Source organism: Eretmochelys imbricata, chromosome 1 (genome assembly GCF_965152235.1).
Source record: "Eretmochelys imbricata isolate rEreImb1 chromosome 1, rEreImb1.hap1, whole genome shotgun sequence".
NCBI classification, from domain to species: Eukaryota; Metazoa; Chordata; order Testudines; family Cheloniidae; genus Eretmochelys; species Eretmochelys imbricata.
Genome location: NC_135572.1, coordinates 333,896,627 through 333,920,379, shown reverse-complemented (window position 1 = coordinate 333,920,379; position 23,753 = coordinate 333,896,627). Strand labels below are relative to the sequence as shown.

Below are 23,753 nucleotides of genomic sequence, written 5' to 3'. Positions count from 1 at the left end.
TTCCCTAATCCCTGTACTATTGATCAGAGATATTTGGAAGCAGTGTCCGTTCAGCCTGCACATGCTCTTTCCCTCCCTTGTGTTGTGCCTTGAGGCTAATTAGCGTTGCATAGGCAAACCACCCTCAATTCCTTCTCTACCACAAAGCCTCCATTGAGAACTCCAAAGTAGAGGGGAGGAGGGTGGGTTGGGGAGCACCAAGAGGGGGACACATCCTGAAGAACCATCCTTACTGCACACAGTGAGTAACTTCCTCTTCTTCTTTGAATAATGTCCCTGTGGGTGACTCCCGAGCAGAATCCCCAGTGGGAGATTGGGGCTTCGGAGTCGAGTCTGTTATGGATGAGAATACTGTGGAGCTGAAGATAGCATCGGAAGCAGAGTCTCCAGTAATCACACAAGTGTTCTGTGAAGGTATGAGCAGATTCCCAAGTTGCTGCCCTACAGATTTCTGAGATAGGAACAGTCTTGAGGAAAACGACAGAGGTGGAAACCAACCTCATCAAATGTGTGCAGATTATGGATGGAAGTAACACCGTGCAACCATGACAACAGTGGTTAATACAATTGATACTGCGTGCAGATGTGGTCACCCCATCTCAAAAAAGATATATTGGAATTGGAAAAGGTTCCGAAAAGGGCAACAAAAATGATTAGGGATAAGGAATGGCTTCCGTATGAGTAGAGATTAATAACACTAGGACTTTTCATCTTGGAAAAGAAACAACTAAGGGGAGATAGGATCGAGGTCTATAAAATCATGACTGGTGTGGAGAAAGTAAATAAGGAAGTGTTATTTACTCAACACAAGAACTAGGGATCATCAAATGAAATTAATAGGCAGCAGGTTTAAAACAAACAAAAGGAAGTATTTATTCACACAATGCACAGTCAACCTGTGGAATTCCCTGCCAGAGGATGTTGCGAAGGCCAAGATTATAGCAGGGTTCAAAAAAGAACGAGATAAGTTCATAGAGGATAGGTCTATCAATGGCTTTTAGCCAGGACATACAGGGATGGCATCCCTAGTCTCTGTTTGCCAGAAGCTGGGAATGGGCGATGGGATGGATCACTTGATGATTACCTGTTCTGTTTGTTCCCTGTGGGGCACCTGGCATTGGCCACTGTCGGAAGACAGGATACTGGGCTAGATGGACCTTTGGTCAGACCCAGTATGGCTGTTCTTACGTTTGAGACCCATTTGGAGAATCTTTGGGCCGATATTGCTACGCCTTTTGACCTTTCCACAATGAAGAGGAAAAGATTAGGAGATTTTCTAAAGGCCTCTTTCCTGTCCAGATAAAAGGCTAAGACGCTCCTAATGTCTAGTGTAGGCAGTATAGCTGCCCTGGTATCATGATAAAGCTTTGGATAAAAGGTTAGGAGATGAATCAGCTGTTTATGTGAAAAGACAAGGTCACCTTGGGGATGAACTTCAGACGTGACCTAAAAGTAGCCTCATCTTTAAAGAATACTGTGAAGGGGGGGTGCCATTAGTGCTGCTATCTCCCCTATTCTCCTCGTCAAGGTGACGGCCACCAGAATTGCCATCTTCATTGACAGGTATGTAAGTGAAGAAGTGACCATAGGTTCAAAGAGCATTCTAGTCAGGCTCTTTAAAACTAGATTTAGGTCCCATGTTGGAGTGGGGTGTCCGGGTTGGGGATAGAGGTTCACTATGCCCTTGAGGAATCTCTTTGTAGTTGGATGGGCGAAAACCAAGAATCCCTCAATTTGCTGATGGAAAGCTATTATAACTGCAAGGTGTACCTTGACTGAACTGAGGGATAGCCCTGACGTCTTGACATCCAGCATATAGTCCTATACCACAGGGAAGGTGGAAGACTCCGGGTAATTTGTCTGGAATTGCACCAAACCTGAAACCTAATTCACTTTGCAGATAAGCGTGTTGGGTAGCTGATTTTCTACTGTGTAGTAGCACTTCCTGCACCTCCTCGGAACAGCAGTTCTCTATGTGCTGGAACCACAAAGGAGCCAAGCCTTGAGCTGGAGGATCCGCAGGTTGGGATGAAAAGTTTGTCCTTCATTCTGTGGGAGGAGGTTGGGGGATGTTTGAAAAATCGCCAGCTGTGTGAGGTACAAAGAAAAATGGACTTAAAATAAACAAAAACAAACCTTCCCACTATTCTGTTGGTTGGCAAGAAGGAGGGGAAGAGATAGAGAAGAAGGGCCTTGGAAAGAAAGGAGGTTGTACATTTTATCTGGGTTAGGACTGGAATAAGGGTGAGTTGTCTCAAATTGGTTTCTAGCTGAAATCAGTAATTGGCAATGACATCACCTGTTTGTTAAAGGGTATAAAAAGTAAACTCTTAAAGGGTTCGTTGCTAATACCGGCCTGACCACGCTGGAGCCAACCAATATGGGTCTAAGCACCCTAGGTTTATCTTGGTTGTAAGTATCTTGATTAAATACCTATAAATGTTTGGTTACCGTTCGGATGTAGTAAATTGCTTATTATTTAGGCTTTGGGGGAATGTTTAGAGCAACTGTATAACTCCTTTGGATTTAATAAAGGATTTTATGATTAAATTAGTGTTTGGTGGTGTCCCACATTAATATTAATAATTTCAAATATTAATTCTAGCATTTTGGAGACCACAAAGAGATGCCAGACTTTAATTTCAGTTGCTCTGAATCCCCAGAGTGAAGGGGTAACGACCGATCCTCTGGGGCAAGTACAGAAGTTCCTTCTAAAGAGAAATTCAGTAACAGAAGGGGACTACAGGGAGGTACTTTGGATCACTATGTAAAAGAATGCCTGGCAGAGCACAGCAAAGATCTGTACTTGGAGCAAACTCTTTGCAAGTACGGCAAACTGTAAACTTGGCAAACTTGGAGGCTAACTGTACAGCAAACTGTACTTGGAGGCCAACTCTTTGCAGGCAAAGTGCACCACCTTGAAGAATGAGTGCAAAAAAGCACAAAGATAAGCTCAGTGCAGCCAAGAGAAATTGGCTGATAAATGTGTCACTTTGGGAGATAAGTAAGTGATTTAAGGAAAGAGAGAGGGGGGTTAAAAGGAGCTTTTGCACAAATTAACACTGCAGAGTTTGGAGGGAATTAAACAGTCAGGGGTTGTGGAAACCTTAAAGTGTGAAAGTGTTATAAGAAGCGAGTGCTTGATTTGATAATAAAACCCAGTTATGGCAGTACAACTTGGTATAGTCATGCTGGGTGGAACCCTGGTAGTCAAACAAATTATACAATGGGGTCAGGTGGTGGCTACTACCACCATTGTTTTTGGCCCCAGAAGCCTTTTCAGCTATTCTGAAGGACAATGGGCCCTTTTCCCAAAGGAATGGTCTATAAATAATCAATTATAAATGACTGCTGCAGGCACAGAGACACTCTGATTTAAGAAAAGGAGGACTTGTGGCACCTTAGAGACTAACCAATTTATTTGAGCATAAGCTTTCGTGAGCTACAGCTCACTCTGATTTAAATCATTTGACTATGGCCGATTTAGTCAAAATCACTACAAGGAAATAGGGGTTTCCACTGGAATTTGCCTCTGAATGCACAAGGGAATGTAATCTGGGTACAGCTGTGTAAAAGGCAATTAAAGCAGTGCAATGGATGTTAAGGAAAAATGTTTTTTTAAAAAATGTAAATATATTATGTAATTACATAAGGTTTTAAGGACCTAAACAAACACTCCTGGTTTGTAAATCCCTATTTTGTCTTTTTAAAATGAATTGGCTTTTAAAAGATTTCACTAAAAATCTATTTGCATCTTTCATTCAAGGTTGCAAAACTGACAGAATTTTTTGTCAAACACAGGTAGCTAGTGTTATTTGGCTTTGTTATTTAGCGTTATTTTACCTTGGGGTACCTCAATGGTTTTATAAAGTTTAATATCATGTAAATAAGGACTAGAGGACATGGCTGTGGTGGCCAGAACCTGGATAGTGGGAAGAGATCCTGATCCTTTTTCAGTAATCAAACAGCAACTAAAAGAGTTGCGTGAGAAGAATGAAAAATTAAAAAGATAGTGCACCTTTGGAGCAATAGCAGGGGTGAGGTACCCAAGAGAAGAAATGTTAGGAACACTGAGCCTTAAGGTGGCCCTGAGTAAGCAGACAGTCACTTTGATAAAAATTCATGGGAATGCTGAAGCACAAAATCAAAGAGTTACACTTCATGTGAAAACTGACACGGCTAATATAATGTGATAGCAAATAAAAGTGGAAGTTAAACTATGGAAAGAACATGCATTTCCCCCATGGAATATGCAGCGTATGCTGTAACAGGGGTAAAAGTAATGTAAGCAAAACATGCTAATTAATTAAGATCCTATAATGGCTACGAAGAGGAGCAATGTTAGTTTGTGTTTTCTTCTTCAGATGGCTGTGCGTTTTGGAAGCAGAAACCAACCCAGCATCAAGATCAGGGAATATAAGAAATGGAACCATTAAAAATCTTATCCAAAAGTTATGATTAATTGTGATGTAAAGTAAATGTTATTAGGGAATGAAAATCTATTTGGTGATGTTTTGTAAATGGAAAAAATAACTGTATTAAAACTAAGTAATTGTATAATAGATTGAAATGCCCTAGGTTGTAAACAAATACAACTAATTGCTTTGGGTTAAATCTATTAATGATGTGCTATACGTAGATGATATTCTGATGCATACTGCTGACAGGGAAACCCATTTAAAAGCACTGTAAACCTTGTTTGCAGGTGGTTTCCTTCCTGGGACTAACCCTGCAACCTGGCCAGCAAGCTCCTGACAAATAAAAAGTTAAGTGATTTTATTTACTGCCCTTCTCTACCTCAGAAACGGCACTGCTATCCCCCGCTGGGTATGACAGGATTTTGTCAAGACTTCATCTCTGACTATGAAGCAATCGCTGCACCCTTGTACTAGCTCCTGAAAAGGTAGGTGGGAATTGACACATCCCAGCATACCCAAGCAGTCTAAAGAGGTTTTAACACAAACTCCAGTTCTTCACACCAGATTATACAAAACCTTTTGGATTGCTTTTAGCAACCAGGGACGCAGCCATTTCAGCTGTGTTAACTCAGGACTATCATCACAGGGGAAAAAAAGAACCTATTGCTTATGTTTACAGGGTACTGAATTGAGTTGAAAATCAGCACAGCTCCTGTGAAAAACATGTTTTGACACATTTTAGATATCTGATAGGGTTAGGACACACAAAACTGTTCACTGCTCATACTCCGTTAAAGTATCTTTTTTTCTGGGTCAATCAAAGATGGTACAGTGTCTAGTCCTAGACTGACACAGTGGTCCTTGCCACTGGAAGAGCACCAAATCGAAGTCTGTCCTCTGAAATAACCCTCACCTTTGCCTGCAGGACTGTTAATTGAGTTACTCCACATGAGTGTCCTGGAAAAGTGGCCCTCACCCCTATTATAACATGTAGTGTGGCGCAGTGACTGGTTATGGTAACACAAACAAGTTTATTAACTACCAAAAGCTAGATTTTAAGATAGCAAACAGATCAAAGCAGATTATCTAGCAAATAAAAACGCAAACTAAACCTAACATACGAGATAGATTGGACATGAATTAGCAATTTCTCACCCTGACTGATGATACAAGCAGTCCTCCAAGTTTCCATACACAGGCTAGAAATCCCTCCAGCACTTCCCCCGGTTCAGTCTTTGTTCCTCAGGTGTTTCCTTGTGTGGGGAGTGAAGCCTGCCCAGCTGGGGAGGTTAGGGAACACAGCAGTTCCCACAGCTCCCAGACTGCACCCCAGAGGTGACAACACATCACATGCAGTACTATATTTAAATTCTGAAGGGCTGCACCTCGAGGTTCTGACAATGCATGTTGATGGGTCATCCAAAAAAGGGACCCCAGTCACAGAATTTGCAATTTGGGCTCCCTCGGTTTAGGCTGAACCTGTGCAGTGCAGATGTAGTACACACTCAGCACTGTATGTGGAATTGGCTGCTGCTGCGGAGGCATTATCACTCTGTAAAAAAGGACAAGTACTGGCTGGTATAATATGCTCAGACTCTCAAAGGATCTGTGATGCCTTAACATTCCTCCCCTCGTGGAGTATGAATTTATTTTCCAGTGCAGATAACAAGCCTTTACGCTATCAAGCCCTTTTGTGCTATGTATGGAAATGAGCAACTAAACTGGGTAATTCAGCGGTATATGTAAAAGTAAAAGCTCATTCCAGACATGAGGAAGCGAGCAAGAAAAACAGCAATCATGAAGCATTTAATCCCAGATAAAACTCTGTTTCCAGCATCAAGGTGGGGAGGCCCTTACTATATAATACAAATAGCCAGTGCTGCAATGTATCTAGTATGGATAGAATCAGGACCTAAAAGCAAGGATTGATGGCTACATGCTACTCAGTTAAAACTGTTTAGGGGTTCCCACTAAGGGAGCATCAGAACTTGTGTTTTGTTTTGCAGGCTGTTGGTAGTGTACAGAGGCAGGTGTGATTGTGCCTGGAGAACGTGACTCAATAAAACGCAGAAACAACAATCCCAGTCTCAGGATATATTGAAATGACAGCTGAAAGTCCAATTCAGTTATGGTGTGAAATAAACAATGCTACTGGATATCACATACAATTCTGCAAGTGACCTGAGGACAAGTAAAAACAAGGTGATTCTGTAAGAACTGACAATCACAGCACCAATCCCTATTTTGGGAATGCTACCTTGAACTTTCCATTTGTGTATACTAGGTATAAGGGGTATAGTACATGTTTTGTGTTTCCTGTAAAATTTAATCAAACAAGGGCTTATTAATATATACCCTTTAGAGAATCAGGGAAGGTAGAACTAAGGATGGAACAAATACCATAAATTGAAAAAAAAAACAAACTGAGAATGCCCCAAGATGGAGGCAGGATCCAGTGATGAATTGATATTAAGGCTCCTTAAAGAAGTGCTGTACCATGATGTTCAGTTTATACATATAACTGTTTAATTTGATGTCACTGCATTTGTCAAAAGGAATATGCCCGCAACAGTTTGTCCAATTTTATGGCAAATGATTATGGGAAAGATCTTGTTAAAAAAAAAATGCAGAGGTAAAGGCACCTGAATCAATTCAAAGGTGAAGCCAGCGGGGCCTATCCGCCAGTTATGTACCAGGATCGTTTGAAGCCAGAGCATCAATCTGAAACCAGGCAGACACAGAGACCTGGTGGGAACACGACTAAGCATTCCAGCACAAGCTGGCTGCAGCTGTATTGAGCCCAATGAATGAGCAAAGCAAAGAACTCATTAATTAAGAACTTTTGAATGTATATAATATGCATATATAATTAATTTGCTTAAGGAAGTACAGCATAAAGTAAATGAAATAGTTAACCAAACCAATGAATATCATCGAAGCAGCGCAATAGCGGGGGCCATAACATGTTCTGTGTATGGAGAGTATGCACTACACAAAATCAAGGCACCGCACAGATATAGAGAAAGGTAAATTTCCCACTTTTATCACCACAGAGAAATTGAAAACTTGGTATGGCAGAGATCATTCTGATCGGTGTAAAACAAAACAAAACAAAACCCTCACAAAGGTCCAATACCATCATGTTAATTGTGGAATAGACACAGGGGTCCTTATGCCACTTATGCTATCCGTCCCAGGTCACTGAAACCATTGTCAGAGTATTACCAGTAGAAGTACTGGAAGAAATAAGATTTTAAAAGAGTTTGTTTCTCCTCCTCAGATACTGTTGCAAACTAATGACACGGTATGGAAAGCTCCAGACTTGTCCTATTGCTTGCACTTGGGGGACACCTAAAGCAATCTCCAAACAGCACAGAACAGATACTGGGGAACTGGTAAAGTCAAAACTGCTCATGCTGGCAAAGATAAATGTTGGGTTGTGGCTGAAAGTAACCATTTTTGATATGGACCCAAAAACTGTTATTTTCATTGGCCAAGATTCACTGCAGTGATAAATGGAAAGACCTTACTTCCCAAACCCATTTTTCATAATATAACTAAATTACAGGCTGAATTCAGATTATAGGAGTATGCTTTAAAAGCAGTATCCAAGTCTTGGCATTGTATTCGTCCTTTGAGCCTGGATTTTAAAAGCTTAATAGCCAAGAACAGAGAATGCAGGAGTTAACTAACTTCTCCTGGTGGACAGAAGCACATGACATGGGATTACACCCATGGTGAGGACTGTGATTCAAAGCTTTGGTAGTTCTCTATGTGATTATGGTAACTGTAATTTTGATTTTGTATTTGATGTTGCAAAATCGTAGAAGAATGTTTAAAAGCTTAATGTAAAACCCACATAGCATGTAGGGTTTTAAGGTGGAGAATGTAGAGATGGCTATGAAATTAAAAGAATTAACATTATTTTAAGCTTGGTTAAGAAAATAATGGTTGCTTTATGGTTTGTGGCTAGTAAGGAAAAGGCCCCAATCAGCAAGCAAAAGAACGCTGTGAGAATAATAAGCAGCGTTACTATTACTTGCAGTGTGGGAAGGATGTATGGTTAGAGCTGCAGCAACAAGACAAAGAAAATAAAAATCAAGTAATAGCAATGGGGAATTCAATTATTAGAAACATAGATTGCTGGGTCTGCAATGACCAGGAGAACCACATGGTGACTTGCCTCCCAGGTGCGAATCTCTTGAGACATCTACAAAGACTTATGTGTAGTGCTGGGGAGGAGCTACTAGTCATGGTACATGTAAGTACAAATGACATAGGGAAGATGGGAGAGAGGTCTTGGAGGCCAAATTTAGACTGCTAGGTAAGAGATTGAAGCCCAGGATCTCCATGGTAGCATTCTCTGAAATGCTTCCAGTTCCACATGCAGGGCCAGTTAGACAGGCAGAACTGCAGAGTCTCAATGCGTGGATGAGACAATGGTGTAGAAAGGAGGGGTTAAGATTTATTAGGAACTGGGGAATCGTTTGAGACAGGTGGAACCTAAGCAGTGGTCCCCAAACTTTTGAGAGTCATGCCCCCCCTACTCTGGCCCACCCCCACCCCCCCAGGCCAGGAGCAGGCCATGGCTCAGGGTGGAGTGGGGCTGCGGACAGGAGTAAGGGGGCTGATGGCTGGGGCTACAGCTGGGGGCAGGAGCAGAGCCACGGCCAAGCCGTTGTGGATGTTGGCAGCTGGGCCCACGGCCAGGTGCAGCTCTGCTCCCGGCATTTCTCCCAGCCTTGGGAACAGAGCCATGGCCAGCAACCGAGGCTGGGGCCTGGCACGGGGCCAGGAGTGAAACCGCACCGAGACTGAGGATGGGGCCAGGTGAGCGGCCAGGATCCAGGAACATGGCTGGGGGCAGAGAGGACCTGGGGGACGCTCCCCTAGAGGGCACACAACACACTTTGGGGAACTCTGCTATACAGGAAGGATGGGCTCCACCTAAACCAAAATGGAACTGGATTGTGGGCAAATAACATTAAAAAGGTCATAGAGCAGTTTTTAAGCTAAGGGCTGGGGGAAAACCAACCGGTGCAGAATAGCATGTGGTTCTGACAGAGACATCCCTTAGGGGGGTGTCTATTCATGGACTTTCTCTATATCCTAGTGAGGAGGAGAGGATGGCAGATGATAAAATATGGGTAGGATCTGACAAGAAACAGTCAAATGAAAAAGAGACCCATTCAATTACACCACATAATGGCAGACAACTAAAAAGTGATTTTTTTAAAGTGCTTATATACAAATGCTAGAAGTCTAAATACTAAGATGGGTGAACTTAAGTACCTCATATTAAATGAGGATATTGATATAATAGGTATAACAGAAACCTGGTGGAATGAGGATAATCAATGGGACACAATAATACCAGGGTACAAAATATATAGGAAGGCCAGAATAGGTCGTACTGGTGGGGAAGTAGCAATATATGTGAAGGAAAGCGTAGAGTCAAATGAATTAAAAAGGTTAAATAAACCAAACTGTACCCCAGAATCTCTATGGACATAATTCTATGCTTGAATAATAAGAATATACCAGTAGGATATACTACCGACCACCTGACCAGGATGGTGATAGTGACTGTGAAATGCTCTGGGAGATTAGAGAGGCTATAAAAATAAAAAATAAATCAATAATAAAGAGGGATTTCAACCCCATATTGACTGGGTATATGTCACCTCAGGACAGGATGCAAAGATAAACTTTCTTGACACCTTAAATCAGGGGTTCTCAAACTTCATTGCACCGCGCCTCCCTTCTGATAACACAAATTACTACATGATCCCAGGCAGGGGGACTGAAGCCTAAGCCTGAGCCCGCCCAAGCTCCACCACCCTGGGGAGGTGGGGGTAGCAAAGCCTGAGTCCCACTGCCCGAGGGAGGGGGAACAAAGCAGAAGCCCAAGGGCTTCAGCCCCAGAAAGGGAGCCTGTAACCTGAGTCCCGCCATCCCAGGCTGAAGCCTTTGGCCTTTGGCACCGGGTGGTGGGTCTCAGGCTTTGGCCTCAAACACCAGCAAGTCTAAGCCAGCCCTGGTGATGACCCACTTTGGGGTCCCAACCCACAGTTTGAGAACCACTGCCTTAAATGACTGCTTCTTAGAGCAGCTAGTCTTGGAATCCACAAGAGGGGAGTAAATCAAGAATTGCCTCTCAAGTGGAGTACAGGATCTTTTCCAAGAGGTGAACATGGCTGAGCCCCTTCGTAATAGTGACCAATAATAAAATTTTACTTCCCTGTGGGGAGCAGCGGGAAACACCAAAGCAGCCCAACCTGGTAGCATTTAATTTCAGAAAGGGGAACTACACAAAAATGAGGAAGTTAGTTAAACAGAAATTAAAAGGTACAGCACCAAAAGTAAAATCCCTGTAAGCTGCATGGAAATTTTTTGAAGATACCACAGTAGAGGTTCAATTTAAATGTATACCCCAAATTAAAAAACATAGTAAGAGGACCAAAAAAGTGCCACTTTAGCTAAACAAAGTAAAAGAAGCAGTTAGAGGCAAAAAAGCATCCTTTAAAACGTGGAAATTAAATCATAGTGAGGAAAATAGAAAAGAGCATAAACTCCGGCAAGTGACGTGTAAAAATATAATTAGGAAGGCCAAAAAAGAATTTGAAGAACAGCTAGCCAAAGACTCAAAAAGTAACAGAATTTTTTTTTTTAAGTACATCAAAAGCAGGAAGCCTACTAAAAAAACAGTGGGGCCACTGGAGAATCGAGATGCTAAAGGAGTACTCAAGAAAGATAAGGCCATTGTGGAGAAACTAAATGAATTGTTTGCACCAGTCTTCACAGCTGAGAATGTGAGGGAGATTCCCAAACCTGAGTCATTCATGTTAAGTGACAAATGTGAGGAATTGTCTCAGATTGAGTTATCGTTAGAGTAGGTTTTGGAACAAACTGATTAATTAAACAGTAATAAGTCACCAGGACCAGATGGTATTCACCCAAGAGTTCTGAAGGAACTCAAAGTGTGAAATTGCAGAACTACTAACTGTGGTATGCGATCTATCATTTAAATCAGCTTCTGTACCATGACTGGAGGATGGCTAATGTAACACCTATTTTTAAAAAAGGCTCCAGAGGTGATTCAGGCAATTACAGGCTGGTAAGCCTAACTTCAGTACCAGGCTAATTGGTTGAAACGATAGTAAAGAACAGAATTATCAGACACATAGATGAACATGATTTGTTGGGGAAGAGTCAACATGGTTTTTGTAAAGGGAAATCATGCCTCACCAATCTACTAGAGGGGGTCAACAAGCATGTGGACAAGGGGGATCCAGTGGATATAGTGTACTTAGATTTTCAGAAAGCCTCTGACAAGGTCCCTCACCAAAGGCTCTTAAGCAATATAAGTTGTCATGGGATAAGAGGGAAGGTCCCCTCATGGATCAGTAACTGGTTAAAAGATAGGAAACAAAGGGTAGGAATAGGGGGAGGGATAGCTCAGTGGTTTGAGCATTGGCCTGCTAAACCCAGGGTTGTGAATTCAATCCTTGAAGGGGCCATTTAGGGATCTGGGACAAAAATTGGGGATTGGTCCTGCTTTGAGCAGGGGGTTGGACTTGGTGACCTCCTGAGGTCCCTTCCAACCCTGATAGTCTAGGATTCTATGATAATAAATGGTCAGTTTTCAGAATGGAGAGAGGTAAATAGTGGTGCCCATCAGGGGTGTATACTCAGATCAGTACTGTTCAACATATTCATAAATGATCTGGAAAAAGGGGTAAACAGTGAGGAGGCAAAATTTGCAGATGATACAAAACTACTCAAGACAGTTAAGTCCAAAGCATACTGCAAAGAGTTACAAAGGGACCTTGCAAAACTAGGTGACTGGATAACAAAATGGCAGATGAAGTTCAATGTTGATAAATACAAAGTAATGCACATTGGAAAACATAATCCCAACTACACATATAAAATGATGGGGTCTAAATTAGCTGTTACCACTCAAGAAAGAGATCTTGGAGTCATTGTGGATAGTTCTCTGAAAATATCCACTCAATGTGCAGTGGCAGTCAAAAAAGCTAACAGAATGTTGGGAACCATTAGGAAAGGGATAGATAAAACAGAAAATATCATATTGTCTCTATATAAATCTATAGTGCACCCACATCTTGAATACTGCATGTAGATGTGGTCACCCCCATCTCAAAAAAGATATATTGGAACTGGAAAAGGTTCAGAAAAGGACAACAAAGATGACTGGGGTATGGAACAGCTTCCATATGAGGAGAGATTAATAAGACTCGGACTTTGCAGCTAGGAAAAGAGACGACTAGGGGGGATATGACAGAGGTCTATAAAATCATGACTGGTGCGGAGCAAATAAATAAGGAAGTGTTTAATCCTTCTCATAACATAGTAACTAGGGGTACCAAATGAAATTAATAGGCAGCAGGTTTAAAACAAACAAAAGGAAGTATTTCTTCACACAACGCACAGTCAACCTGTGGAACTTTTTACCAGAAGATGTTGTGAAGGCCAAGACAATAACAGTATTAAAAAAAGAACTAGATAAGTTCATGGAGGATAGGTCCATCAATGGCTATTTGCTGGAACTCAAAACTATGTTCTGAAGTGTCCCTAGCCTCTGTTTTCCAGAAACTGGGAATGGGTGACAGGGGATGGATCTCCTGATGATACCTGTTCTGTTCATTCCCTCTGAAGCACCTGGCATTATTGAAAGACAAGATACTGGGATAGATGGACCATTGGTCTGTTCTGGTATGGCTGTTCTTATGTCCTAAAAACTGACTTTAAAGAAACAAGCGCAAACCTTCCCACGGTGCCGTTGGTCAGCAACAAGAAAAGGCCTTGGGAAGAAAGGAGGCTGTAAATCTTATCTGGATTAAGACTGAAAATAGGGGTGAATTGTCTCAAACTAGATTTTAGTTGAAGTCAATAATTGGCAATGACATTATTTGTTTTTTAAAGGGTTCATTGCTAATACCTACCTGACCACACTGGAGCCAACCAATATGGGTCTAAAAACCCCTGGGTTTAGCCCAGTTGCAAGTATCTTGATCAAATGCTTAAAAATGTTTTGTTGCTCTTTGGATGTAGTAAATTGCTTATTATGTAGGCTTTTAAAGCATGTTTATGGCAATTATATAAATACCATTTGGCCTCTGGCTTTAATAACATAATTTATGGTTAATTAATGTTTGGTGGTTTCCCATATTAATAATTTCAAATATCATTAAAAATTCCAACACCCTAGCTCCTCTGATGCTTTCTGGGCAATGACAGACAGTTTGTAAGCATGTTTTCTTTTCTTCAGTCTAGCTGACAGTTGAAACAAAAGGCCCCTTTAAATTCAATCCTTAAATGCAGCTCTTCTCCCACAACCATCTTCACAGCCTTCTGCTGTGAATGACTTTCCAACCAGTGTGTGCTTCAACAGAGCCCTCTGCTCTAATTGACTGGCTAGACTTATTCACAACATTTAGAGGTGAGGCAGTCCCAGTCTAGGGGGATCAGTTCTACCATAGTATTTGACATAGAGAAGGGAACAGACATTCTGGGCTTTCAATGTCTCTTCCATAACAAGTAGCTTGGGCCTTTTTTGAGTGGTAAAGGACACAAATGGCACTCGAGGGAGTCAGTATACAGATTGGAGCCACAGCTGCAGGGCAGAGTGATCTAAATCATTGCTTTACATCACTTGATTTTTTTAATTGATTTAAATCCGGTTGAGGCTTTATAAACCTAAATTTGATCTGGGCTATTGGGACTTTAGTTTAAACTGACAATGAACCAAATTATAAATGCTGGTTTTGGGGGTTGTTGTTTTTGTTTTTTTTTTTAATTATACTATTGCAAAGGTATCTTGTCTGAATTTTACAAAACTGTAAAAAATCGAAATATTGAAAATTAAGGCCTTGAGCCTGAAAACACAAACTAATAAACTTTATTCACGTCAACAGTGCCATTGACTTCAATGAGACTACTCCAGTGCTTAAACTTAATTTGGGCATAATTGTTTGCAGCAACAGAGGCTACAGTTGTGTTTTTTGATACACAGAGGATATTTTTAAAAACAGGAGGCTAAAATTGGACTTCTAAGCCCACATTTAGGTAAGTGTGAAATTTTCACAAGCACCTAAGTGACTCAGGTGCACAAACCCCACTGACTGCTCATACATCATAGTTTGTAGTTTCTATGGTGTGGCTATTTGTTTATCAGTCTTGTATATGGGTTCATGTATTCTCACAGTAAGGGTGTTCATGAAGCTTGGGACTTATATTTTTCAGCCTGAACATTTTAAGTGTGAAAACTTCTTAGTAGAAAAAAATCTATGTAAAATCTGAAATTCTTATTTGAAAACTAATTAAAGTAACAAGTGCATACATCCAGTTTAGCACTGGGAATAATGTAAAGAATTAACATGTAAATAAAAATTCTGATTTAAATTTAAACAGATTTAAATTAAAAATATAATGATTTAAATTAAAAAATAGAAGTAAATAATTACTTTTATCCACCTTACACAGCTGGAGTAGTGTTTGAAACCCAGTTTCCTGCCAGGATCAGCCATGACAATGAACAATACTAACTGATATGATCCGAATCATCAGCTGGTAATGAACAACTTATTTAATAGAGAAGAACAAATCACAAATAAACGGTTCCTACAAAAAGGCCACCAGAACACTTCTCTATAGGACTAAGGGCTATAGGACTCTATAGGACTTTAGTTTTAACATCAATATTTAAAAAAAAAAAAAAAGTAACAAGCCAATTAACTATTTGAAAGGAGAACGAGTAAGAAAGAATTTTAACACAGCTGACTGTGCTGGGAGAAACAACGAGGAGTCCTTGTGGCACCTTAGAGACTAACAAATTCATTTGGGCATAAGCTTTCGTGGGCTAAAACCCACTTCATTTCCACTCCATGCACCTGATGAAGTTGGGTTTAGCCGAAGTAAATTTGTTAGTCTCTAAGGTGCCACAAGGATTCCTCGTTGTTTTTGCTGATACAGACTAACATGGCTACCACTTTGAAACCTGGGCTGGGAAAGGAAGTGATGGTTGATTCCTTATCTACTCCTGCACTAAAAGTTCAGATCCACCAGGGGGCACTGTGCATGGCCTCACTGAACACAGCTCTGCCAAAGTGGAAATCTGCAGGGGGGACTAACAAAGGAGAATGAGACAATCATTAGAAGTAAATGAATTCCTTTTTCCACATTATATTACGCTTACAAAGTGCCCCAAAGGATTAAAATGTCCTCAATAGTAAAGTTTCCTCTTTTGTACACCACAGACAACTTCAATTAATGACAATTTCTAGGTAGTTTTAAGGTTTTAATGCCTCCTGGTCATTAAGCTGGTCAATCTGTGCTAAACTGGTATTTCAGCCAACATGACCTTCATCACAATTCTTACGAAGAGAGCAATAACTAAAATGGCAGTTTATGTGCGCATTTAAACTCACCACCACAGTGAATCAGTGCTGGATTTGGGAATAGAACCCAGCAGTTCCTACTGCTGCTTAACCACCAAACATCACCACTTTCCACCATGAATTTAATTATGAAGTCTGAAGTAATGCTCTGCCATTATAAGTGCTATTCTAAGCTGGTGTTTTCCATGGCTTGCTGAAGAGAGCATTTAAGAATATCTATTAGTATTAACTGAAATTTTAGACAAGTACAAGATTACCCTTTTTTTTTCATAAATAATAAAAAGAATATGGTGAACTGAATGAGAAGAGAAAAAATCAAGGGACACAGGAGATACTGCAACTTGACAACAGAATGATTCACCCACATTACCACAAATTTAAAAAAGTAACTTACATTAGTTAATTCTACTAACCTAATCAAAGACAAAAAGTTAATGGAATCAAGGGAATGACACATTACATTAAAAACATTTTTTGCCCTGTGCCACACAACACACAGGGTAAAAATTTGTTTTAAATGTCCTGTGATACTTAAAATGAGACAGCACTATCCAGACAGAGGATGGAAGCTGTACTCACCCTTATGTCACACAATTATCTTTTCTGCACTCAGTCTAAACACAAATGGTAAGATAATGGCAGGATACATGATCTCTGTGTTGAGTGCTCACTTATCCCATCCCTCAGTTTGACCCATATAAAGAGGGTTTGCTTGAACACTAAATAAGATGAAAACCAAATAACTAATATTTTCCAGAAAGTATTTTAACTCCTTTCAATGGTGCCAAAAAGTGTATATTCCCTGACAGTTCCTTCATATAAGACATCAACTGAAATGGATTGAACATTAGGTCGTATTTGATACACTGCACACATTTAAGCAGTTAAATAGGGTTTCATAGACATTTTACTTAACATCCACAACTTTGTTGAGTACACCATTTAATATAAATGATACAGGGAAACGGTTTTTATTCTGCAACTTCCTGCTCCTCAAAGAATGGTGAGTTCACATTTATCAGGACTCTTCTTTAACATGGTGTCCTCCCTTAAATTGATATATTTCTTCAGTAATCATAAATGAACGTACAATTTCTCCTTTTGGATAGTACTATGCTTTAAATTAGTGTTGCATAAATACCGTTACCTTTTTTGGTGAAAAACTCCTTGGAATATTTCCCCAACATAGCGTATTTTCGAGGGATTTTTCCCAGCAGTTCAATGATCAATGCTATGTGATCTGCATTGGAGAACATTGCCAGCAAAACAGAAACATACAACAGTTTAATCAGTACACTGCATGCACACACTAACACTGGCCCGGTACAGACAGAAATAGATTGATCCTGGTAAAAAAATGTAAGGGCACTTCCACCAAAACTTCTTCATCCAAAATCACTGAACTGCAGTCTTTAAAGATAAGATTTTACCAATAAAGTGATTTAAAATATGTCAGCAATTGTTCCTTTTAAATTAGTGCAACTAAAATAAGGAGTTCTTCATAGCTTTTTGTTTTTAATTTGTTAATGTTTATATATCGGGGTAGATTTTTGTTATATGACTTGAGAAAATGCTCTTTATTGGTATGCGTTACAACCAGCAACTGCTATTCCACTTCTGTCTGCATCACGGCGCCTTTCAAAAAGAAGAGGTACTACCTCTGCGATTGAAGAATTCCCGAGAATATTTTCCAGATAGAGCAAAGTGCCTTGGGATATTGCCTAGCAGCTCTATGATGTGTGCTATGTGGTCTATGAAGGAGAGAAAAAAGGACACAGGAGTGGGAAGGGCAGGGAAAGGATGGGATAAAAAGAGGAGGAAAGAAACCGGAATTAGTAAAAAATCAGAAATTGTTTCAAATCAACAGTGTTTGCAGCAAACCCATGCACAGGTTTCCAGGGTCAGCAGAACTCCGGCATTCTTAGTCGCATTTAGGAACAATGAATGATGCCCATGTTACCGCTGCAAGGGGCATTACAAGCATGGAAATGGACAGGTATATAGATGGAAGCAGGAGTTAATTCTGTGGGTTTTTTTTAAATTAGTAACCAGCTACTTCAAACAATATATACACAAATGTAAACACCTAGTTCAGTGTCACTCTAATAAACAGAAGATACATTAAAACTCAAGTGTGTTGCTTTTTGTAGCTAAAACATCTTGTTATTTCTCAGTCAGGTTTTCACACATATGCAAATCTTACAAGAAAGCAGTCTAACTCCTTCAGGCTGCTGTTAAGCAAGATGAATGTGTCTGATGAAGGGGGCTTGCCCACTTAATGCTACAGATGGGACTTAAAATTAAAAGATCTGAATTTACAATCTGATACCAAAACACAATGTTTATCAACAGTTTACTCAAGTACACAGATAAACACTACTGTAAACTGTTCAAACATCTCAGAAGATACATACCCTCATCCCTGGAATAGTCTTCACCAGAATGTGGTTCAAACAAATAGTCTCCAGTTGCAAGCTCAAATGCCTAGGAAATAACAGACATATTTATAGCTATTTCAGAAATAATTATTTTAATCTTAGAATTTTGACAATGAAATCTCAAATGTTAAAACAGAGAGAATTACACACCACCTCCATACTGGTGCATATAACAAAATTAATTCCACACATGGACATAAAAAATTAGAGGGAACTCTGCCCCAAACCCCCGGTTGAGAACCGCTGCTCTAGAGAGCATGCTCCCTTGCAACACTGAAGATTCATATCCAAGGCTTCACAAGCAGCAGCAAGCCTTAGTCCATTTCTTTGTACTTAATCAGAATCTATGCCTTAGACTGAAGAACTGGAGAAAACAGATAGGGAGTGTGGATCTATGCTATCAATTTACCTGGTAATTCCTGGAGTTTGAATTTACTAGGTAAGAAATCTATCACCTTTGTGTATCATCAACACAGATCCCTGCTGTTGGGAGGTTAATTAACAGCATCAACCCTTAAAGGAGGTGATTCTGAAGAAAACCAGTTAAATAAAGATTGCTGAGTGCTCGCCTTCATTGGACACAATATTCTGAACTCAAACCAAGATAGTAATGCTGTGTCAAAGTGTGTATCAAACTGCAGTTAGCAGTTTTATGCTTCTCAGAGACAATCACTTCTGAGACACACAGTTTTATCTGGAGGACTCTAGCTTTCCAAGATCCAGTGGCTGAAAGCTGAATTCACTAAAGTTCAAACTGGAAATAAAAGGCATGTTTTTAACAGTGACAGTAATTCACCACTTGAACAAATTATCCAGGGATGTGATAAAATCATCATCACTTGGGGTCTCTAAATCCAGTTGGATATGTTTCTACAAATATACTCTAGTTCAGTTACAAGTTGTTCATCTAGATACAGGAATCACGGAGTGAAAATCTATGTCTTATGATCCGAATGAAGGTCAGACTTGAATCAGGGGTTCTCAAACTGGGGGTCGTGACCCCTTAGGGGGTCGCGAGATTATCACCTGGGGGATGAGAGCTGTCAGCCTCCACCCCAAAACCTGCTTTGCCTCCAGCATTTATAATAGTGTTAAATATAAAAAATGTGTTTTTAATTTATAAGGGGGGGTCACACTCAGACACTTGCTGTGTGAGAGGAGTCACCAATACAAAAGTTTGAGAACTACTGGACTAGATGATCGTAATAGTCCCTCAAGGCCTTAAAAATCTCTGGATGAAGGACCCTGTCTTGAAATCAGTGGCAAAATTCCTCATAATATCTACAAGACCAAGATTTCATACCATGAATCTATAATATAATGTATTCTAAAACTTTCAAGGCACAGAAACACCTTCAAGGGCATACATGTTTGTATACAAAGTTGGATCCATTTAGACAATCCTTGGGCAAAAACAGTCTCCCCCACATGAATTTATCCTGACAGTCTACAAGTAACCTACGTGATTTACAGAAAAATTTAATTTCTTCTAGGTAGGGAAATGTTGTCAGCCACATTTTACTGATGGCAAAACTGAGGCAATAAAAACATTAAACTGAATTGCACAAGATCAGTAAACTGAATTGCACAGTAGGTCAGTGATTCACACATGTCCAGCAACATGCTGTATTCCAAGCCACAAAATTCAGAGGCTTTAGGTCTGGATAAATAATCTGGCCCTGAGCTTGTGAAGGGAGATCCAGAAGAGCTGTAAAATGAACTGGAAGTTCCAAAGTCAAGGAAGGAACTCTGAGAACCAGAAATGGCAAGCTCAGGTTAGAGCTATATTACCTCAACTCTGTCATGCCTGATAGTCCTGAAGACTCTTCATAACAGCTATAAAAAGGCATACAAGAATTCTTGACTCCAGCCTAAGAAGTCAAAAGCTTGAATCCTCATCCTGAGGGAGGGAAACTACGGGTATGTCATATTTTCTCTTATTGAAAGCAGGTCTATTTAAAGAGAACCCAAACTTCTGAATACTAAAATTACTTGAACGATCACTTGTGCTGACCACTGTCTCTCCAATTTAAGTCATCTTCCAAGATGTTGCTTTTTCTGGGTAGATGAAGGGCAAGAGGAGGGATACATTGAGAGCCTGACAACTTTTTGATCCACTCTTTCAGTTCACTTTACTCCATGGTTGTGATGGTGTCTGCAAAATACTGTTCTGCCTCTAATTCACAGATTTGAAGGCCAGAATGTAATCATTGAGTCTCACCTCCTGTATAATACATGCCATACATTCAGAACTTCCCCAAAATACTTCATGGAATATAAGATTTGAATATATAATTAATTACCTGTAACTCTAACCTATTTATAGGTCCTTGACTTCCACAGGCTTTGAATTGCATGGTGATCCATAGAGCCCTGCAAATCCGTGGATATCTACTTTATATTTGCGGACCGTTTTTGCAGATCACAGATCGGATGCGATACAAATTTTGTATCTGCACAGGGCTCTAGTGATCCAAATGAGCCCATATCAGAATAATCTGTCACAATAATATCTGGCAACTGAGGAAAACTGAGACACGTCCCTTTCAGACATTTTTGTCCATCATGCCAGAGAGATAGTGATCTTCAAAGGCATAGTCACTAATGGCTGAAAATGGTCTCAAATGGTTCCAGTATTAAACTGGACTGCTACCTAGCGCTGCTGAAGAAAGTCTAAAAAGTGAAACAACTGTGATTCACAGTTTTGTGGATTTATACACAGACCCTGGAAAGTTCAAGATCTAGAGCCCCCATCATATATGCAAAGAAATCTCAGCAGCTCCAGAAGTTATATGGTGGTGAAATCACAGAGGATACCACACTGGCATCATAGGGAAAATATAATGGGTTGAGACTCCTCCTTACCAGGATCCTTCAGAAAATCATTATCCAAATCAGATGAGAGTGAGAAGCCATCAATGGCCACCTGGACCTGAGGAGGAGATGTCTTCACTGATGCAGTAGCTGGGGCCAGATTTCTTAAGAGAATGTATGTGAAAGGTAGCTCGTCGTTGCGGATTTCAAAAGATTAATATCTTTTAAAAACTGATTCTCAGATAGAATCCATGTAGGTAGGGACTATGTGGTTTGCTAAAATTAATCTCTTGGAGCAGAATAAACCTGGGTGGGATTAAAAAACTGACTTGCAGAAAACCTATTAACAGAAGTGTGGGGATAGAGACCTAAGATATTGAAGAGTCAGGCAGAGAGGTTTTGGACCTGGGAATACTCAAGTGTGAGCCTCAAGTCTCATTAGATCCATGGTACCTGTTCTACTTCAGTGCTGAGCAGAAACTTCATGACACCTCAGAACTGATTCAGCTTCTCCCTTTGTCTTCTTGTGTAGCTTTGACTCCAGGATTTGAACCGTGCAGGTTTCTATTTGTTTGTAGAGTATACTGACTGGATAACACAAAGTGAATGGCACTGACCAGGCCATACTGTGGTGCTGAGGCTAACACTAAAATACTTTTTTAAACATCCAACAAGAAACAACAAGAATAACAATTAAAAACTCGCTAACTCTATTAGCAAAGAAACAAGTGGCCACAAAAAGAAGGAGGGGTCAAAGTTTTTGGTCTGTAGCAGTCAAAAGGCTCTGGAGTTGGGTCACAGTTACGTCTCCTTATATAATTTCACATCCAAATGGTTGGTGTCCCAGAAAGCATGTGCAGAGCCACAATAGCTCAGTGCCAAGACAATATGTGCTCCCAAGTATGACAAACTGTGCTATCAATACTGAAAATAAGGCTATGTCTACCCGACAAGCTAGGGGGGTAATTCCCCTACTTGCGTACACATTAGCCTGAAACTGGTGGATAGACAGCCAGCAACGCCAAGCTGTGCCTCCCCTGCTGCTATCCATGCTACCGTGGCTGCACGGCTATTTACACGTGTGCTAGTGTGAGGAGAGTTAGCACAAGTACGTGTATACAAGCAGGGGAATCACACCCCTAGCTCATAGCATAGAGAGAGCCTGTGATAGGGCCTCTGCTCCACACTGGCCCATAAGGGGTTAACAGAGCCCTAGGGAGGTTGTGCAGGAGGCAGCCAATTAAGAGAGGGGTTGCAAGGAGTAGCCAATCAGGGCCAGGCTGGCCTATATAAGAAGGGCTGCAGAGCAGAGCAGCTTCAGTCACCTCCTGGAGTTTGAGGAGGGATGAGGACTGGCGGCCTTGCAGGCTGAAGGTAGCAAGCACCCTGGAGAGACCCGGGGAGCTAAAGGCAGTTCCTGGTGGGCTGCAGGGATCTGCAAGCTGAGGCCCTGAGGCGAGGGCAAAGAGAGTGCTGGGGCTGCGGGAAAGTGGCCCAGGGAAATCTACTGAGGAGTCAGAGGGGACGCAAGTGGCGGCCATCTACACATCTACAAGGTCCCTGGGCCAGGACCTGGAGTAGTGGGCAGGCTTGGATTTCACGCACACACTCGCCAGTGAGGAAGTAGTCAGACATTGGGCTGCAGTTGCCACTGAGGGAATTGCCTGGACAGTGGACTGCAATTTCCATGGAAGGGGGGAGCATCGAGTGTGGCACAGCTGGAGTGCTGTGTCCTGAAGAGGACACTGCAGTCCTTGGAGCAGAAGTGACAACAGGCGAGACACCACAGGGAGTCAGCATAGTGACCTGTGGAGCTGATCTGCAGGATGATCAGCAGGGGGTGCTAGCGTGCCGAGTCCCACCCCATCACAGAGCCTAAGATTACATTGTTTCTTGAAGTAAATATTGACCATGAGTTTACCTTGATTTATGTTCATCTCTTGGATCAAAAAATCTTTAGTAGAAGTTAATGTCAATTTATGTCTAGTTAATGTCATTTTATACAAGTGAGCTGAGACACAGGAAAGTTCAGTGGGTTCCTCAAAGGCTAGTGATCTTCTCTGGCCTTGTACCTGGAATTATCTGTTGGCAATTTCCCAAAGGTATCACAAGAGAAGTAGGTCTAGATGTAAGGGGTTGAAGGAGATCATAGCAGTTTTAGCAGCTGGATTTGCTCAGTGAAGGCATTCCATGTGTGAAGGGAGACATGGAAGAAAGGGCAAAATGGCTGACAGAAGTTCACTATGACAGTTTGTTCCCTGTAAAACTCTCTCTACAATGTCAGGTAATAAAAAGGACAAACACACAAAAGGTATTTTGCCTTATCTCAGCTTGATAAGGAAGGCCTGATACACAAAACACAAGCAATCATAGAGGGAATTAGGGTTCTGTTATTCCCTACAGCCTACTCTCAAAGCCAGGGTAATGCCACGAGTGGTTGTTCATTAAGCATCTTTTTCTGTTCTACTCTATTTTGGTTCTTATACTGTATCTACCATTATAACACCATTGGAACGTAATTTTCTTTTGTATATTTCAGCATGTGTACTGCATTCTTCAAAGCAAAGCAGCAATTAGTAGTTATTAAAAGCAACGAGTACTGTCCAACCCTGCTGATGGAAAAATGTGCACCTGGATATTTTTCTTTATGAAAAGCATCT

General features: G+C 40.9%; 1 protein-coding gene across 2 annotated transcripts in view; it reads right to left on the bottom strand.

The window, feature by feature from the left end:
* The window catches only part of SRPK2 (SRSF protein kinase 2), a 307,162-nt gene that overhangs the window by 5,141 nt on the left and 278,268 nt on the right, over positions 1 to 23,753 (bottom strand). Inside the window, exons 16-18 of one of the 2 annotated variants that reach the window (XM_077835698.1) lie at positions 18,256 to 18,325; positions 17,500 to 17,592; positions 16,989 to 17,081 (exon numbers count right to left, since the gene is read on the bottom strand). In XM_077835698.1, the coding sequence (XP_077691824.1) occupies positions 16,989 to 17,081; positions 17,500 to 17,592; positions 18,256 to 18,325 (256 nt within the window). The remainder of the gene's footprint in view (positions 1 to 16,988; positions 17,082 to 17,499; positions 17,593 to 18,255; positions 18,326 to 23,753) is intronic. The other variant, XM_077835707.1, reaches the window with a different exon arrangement.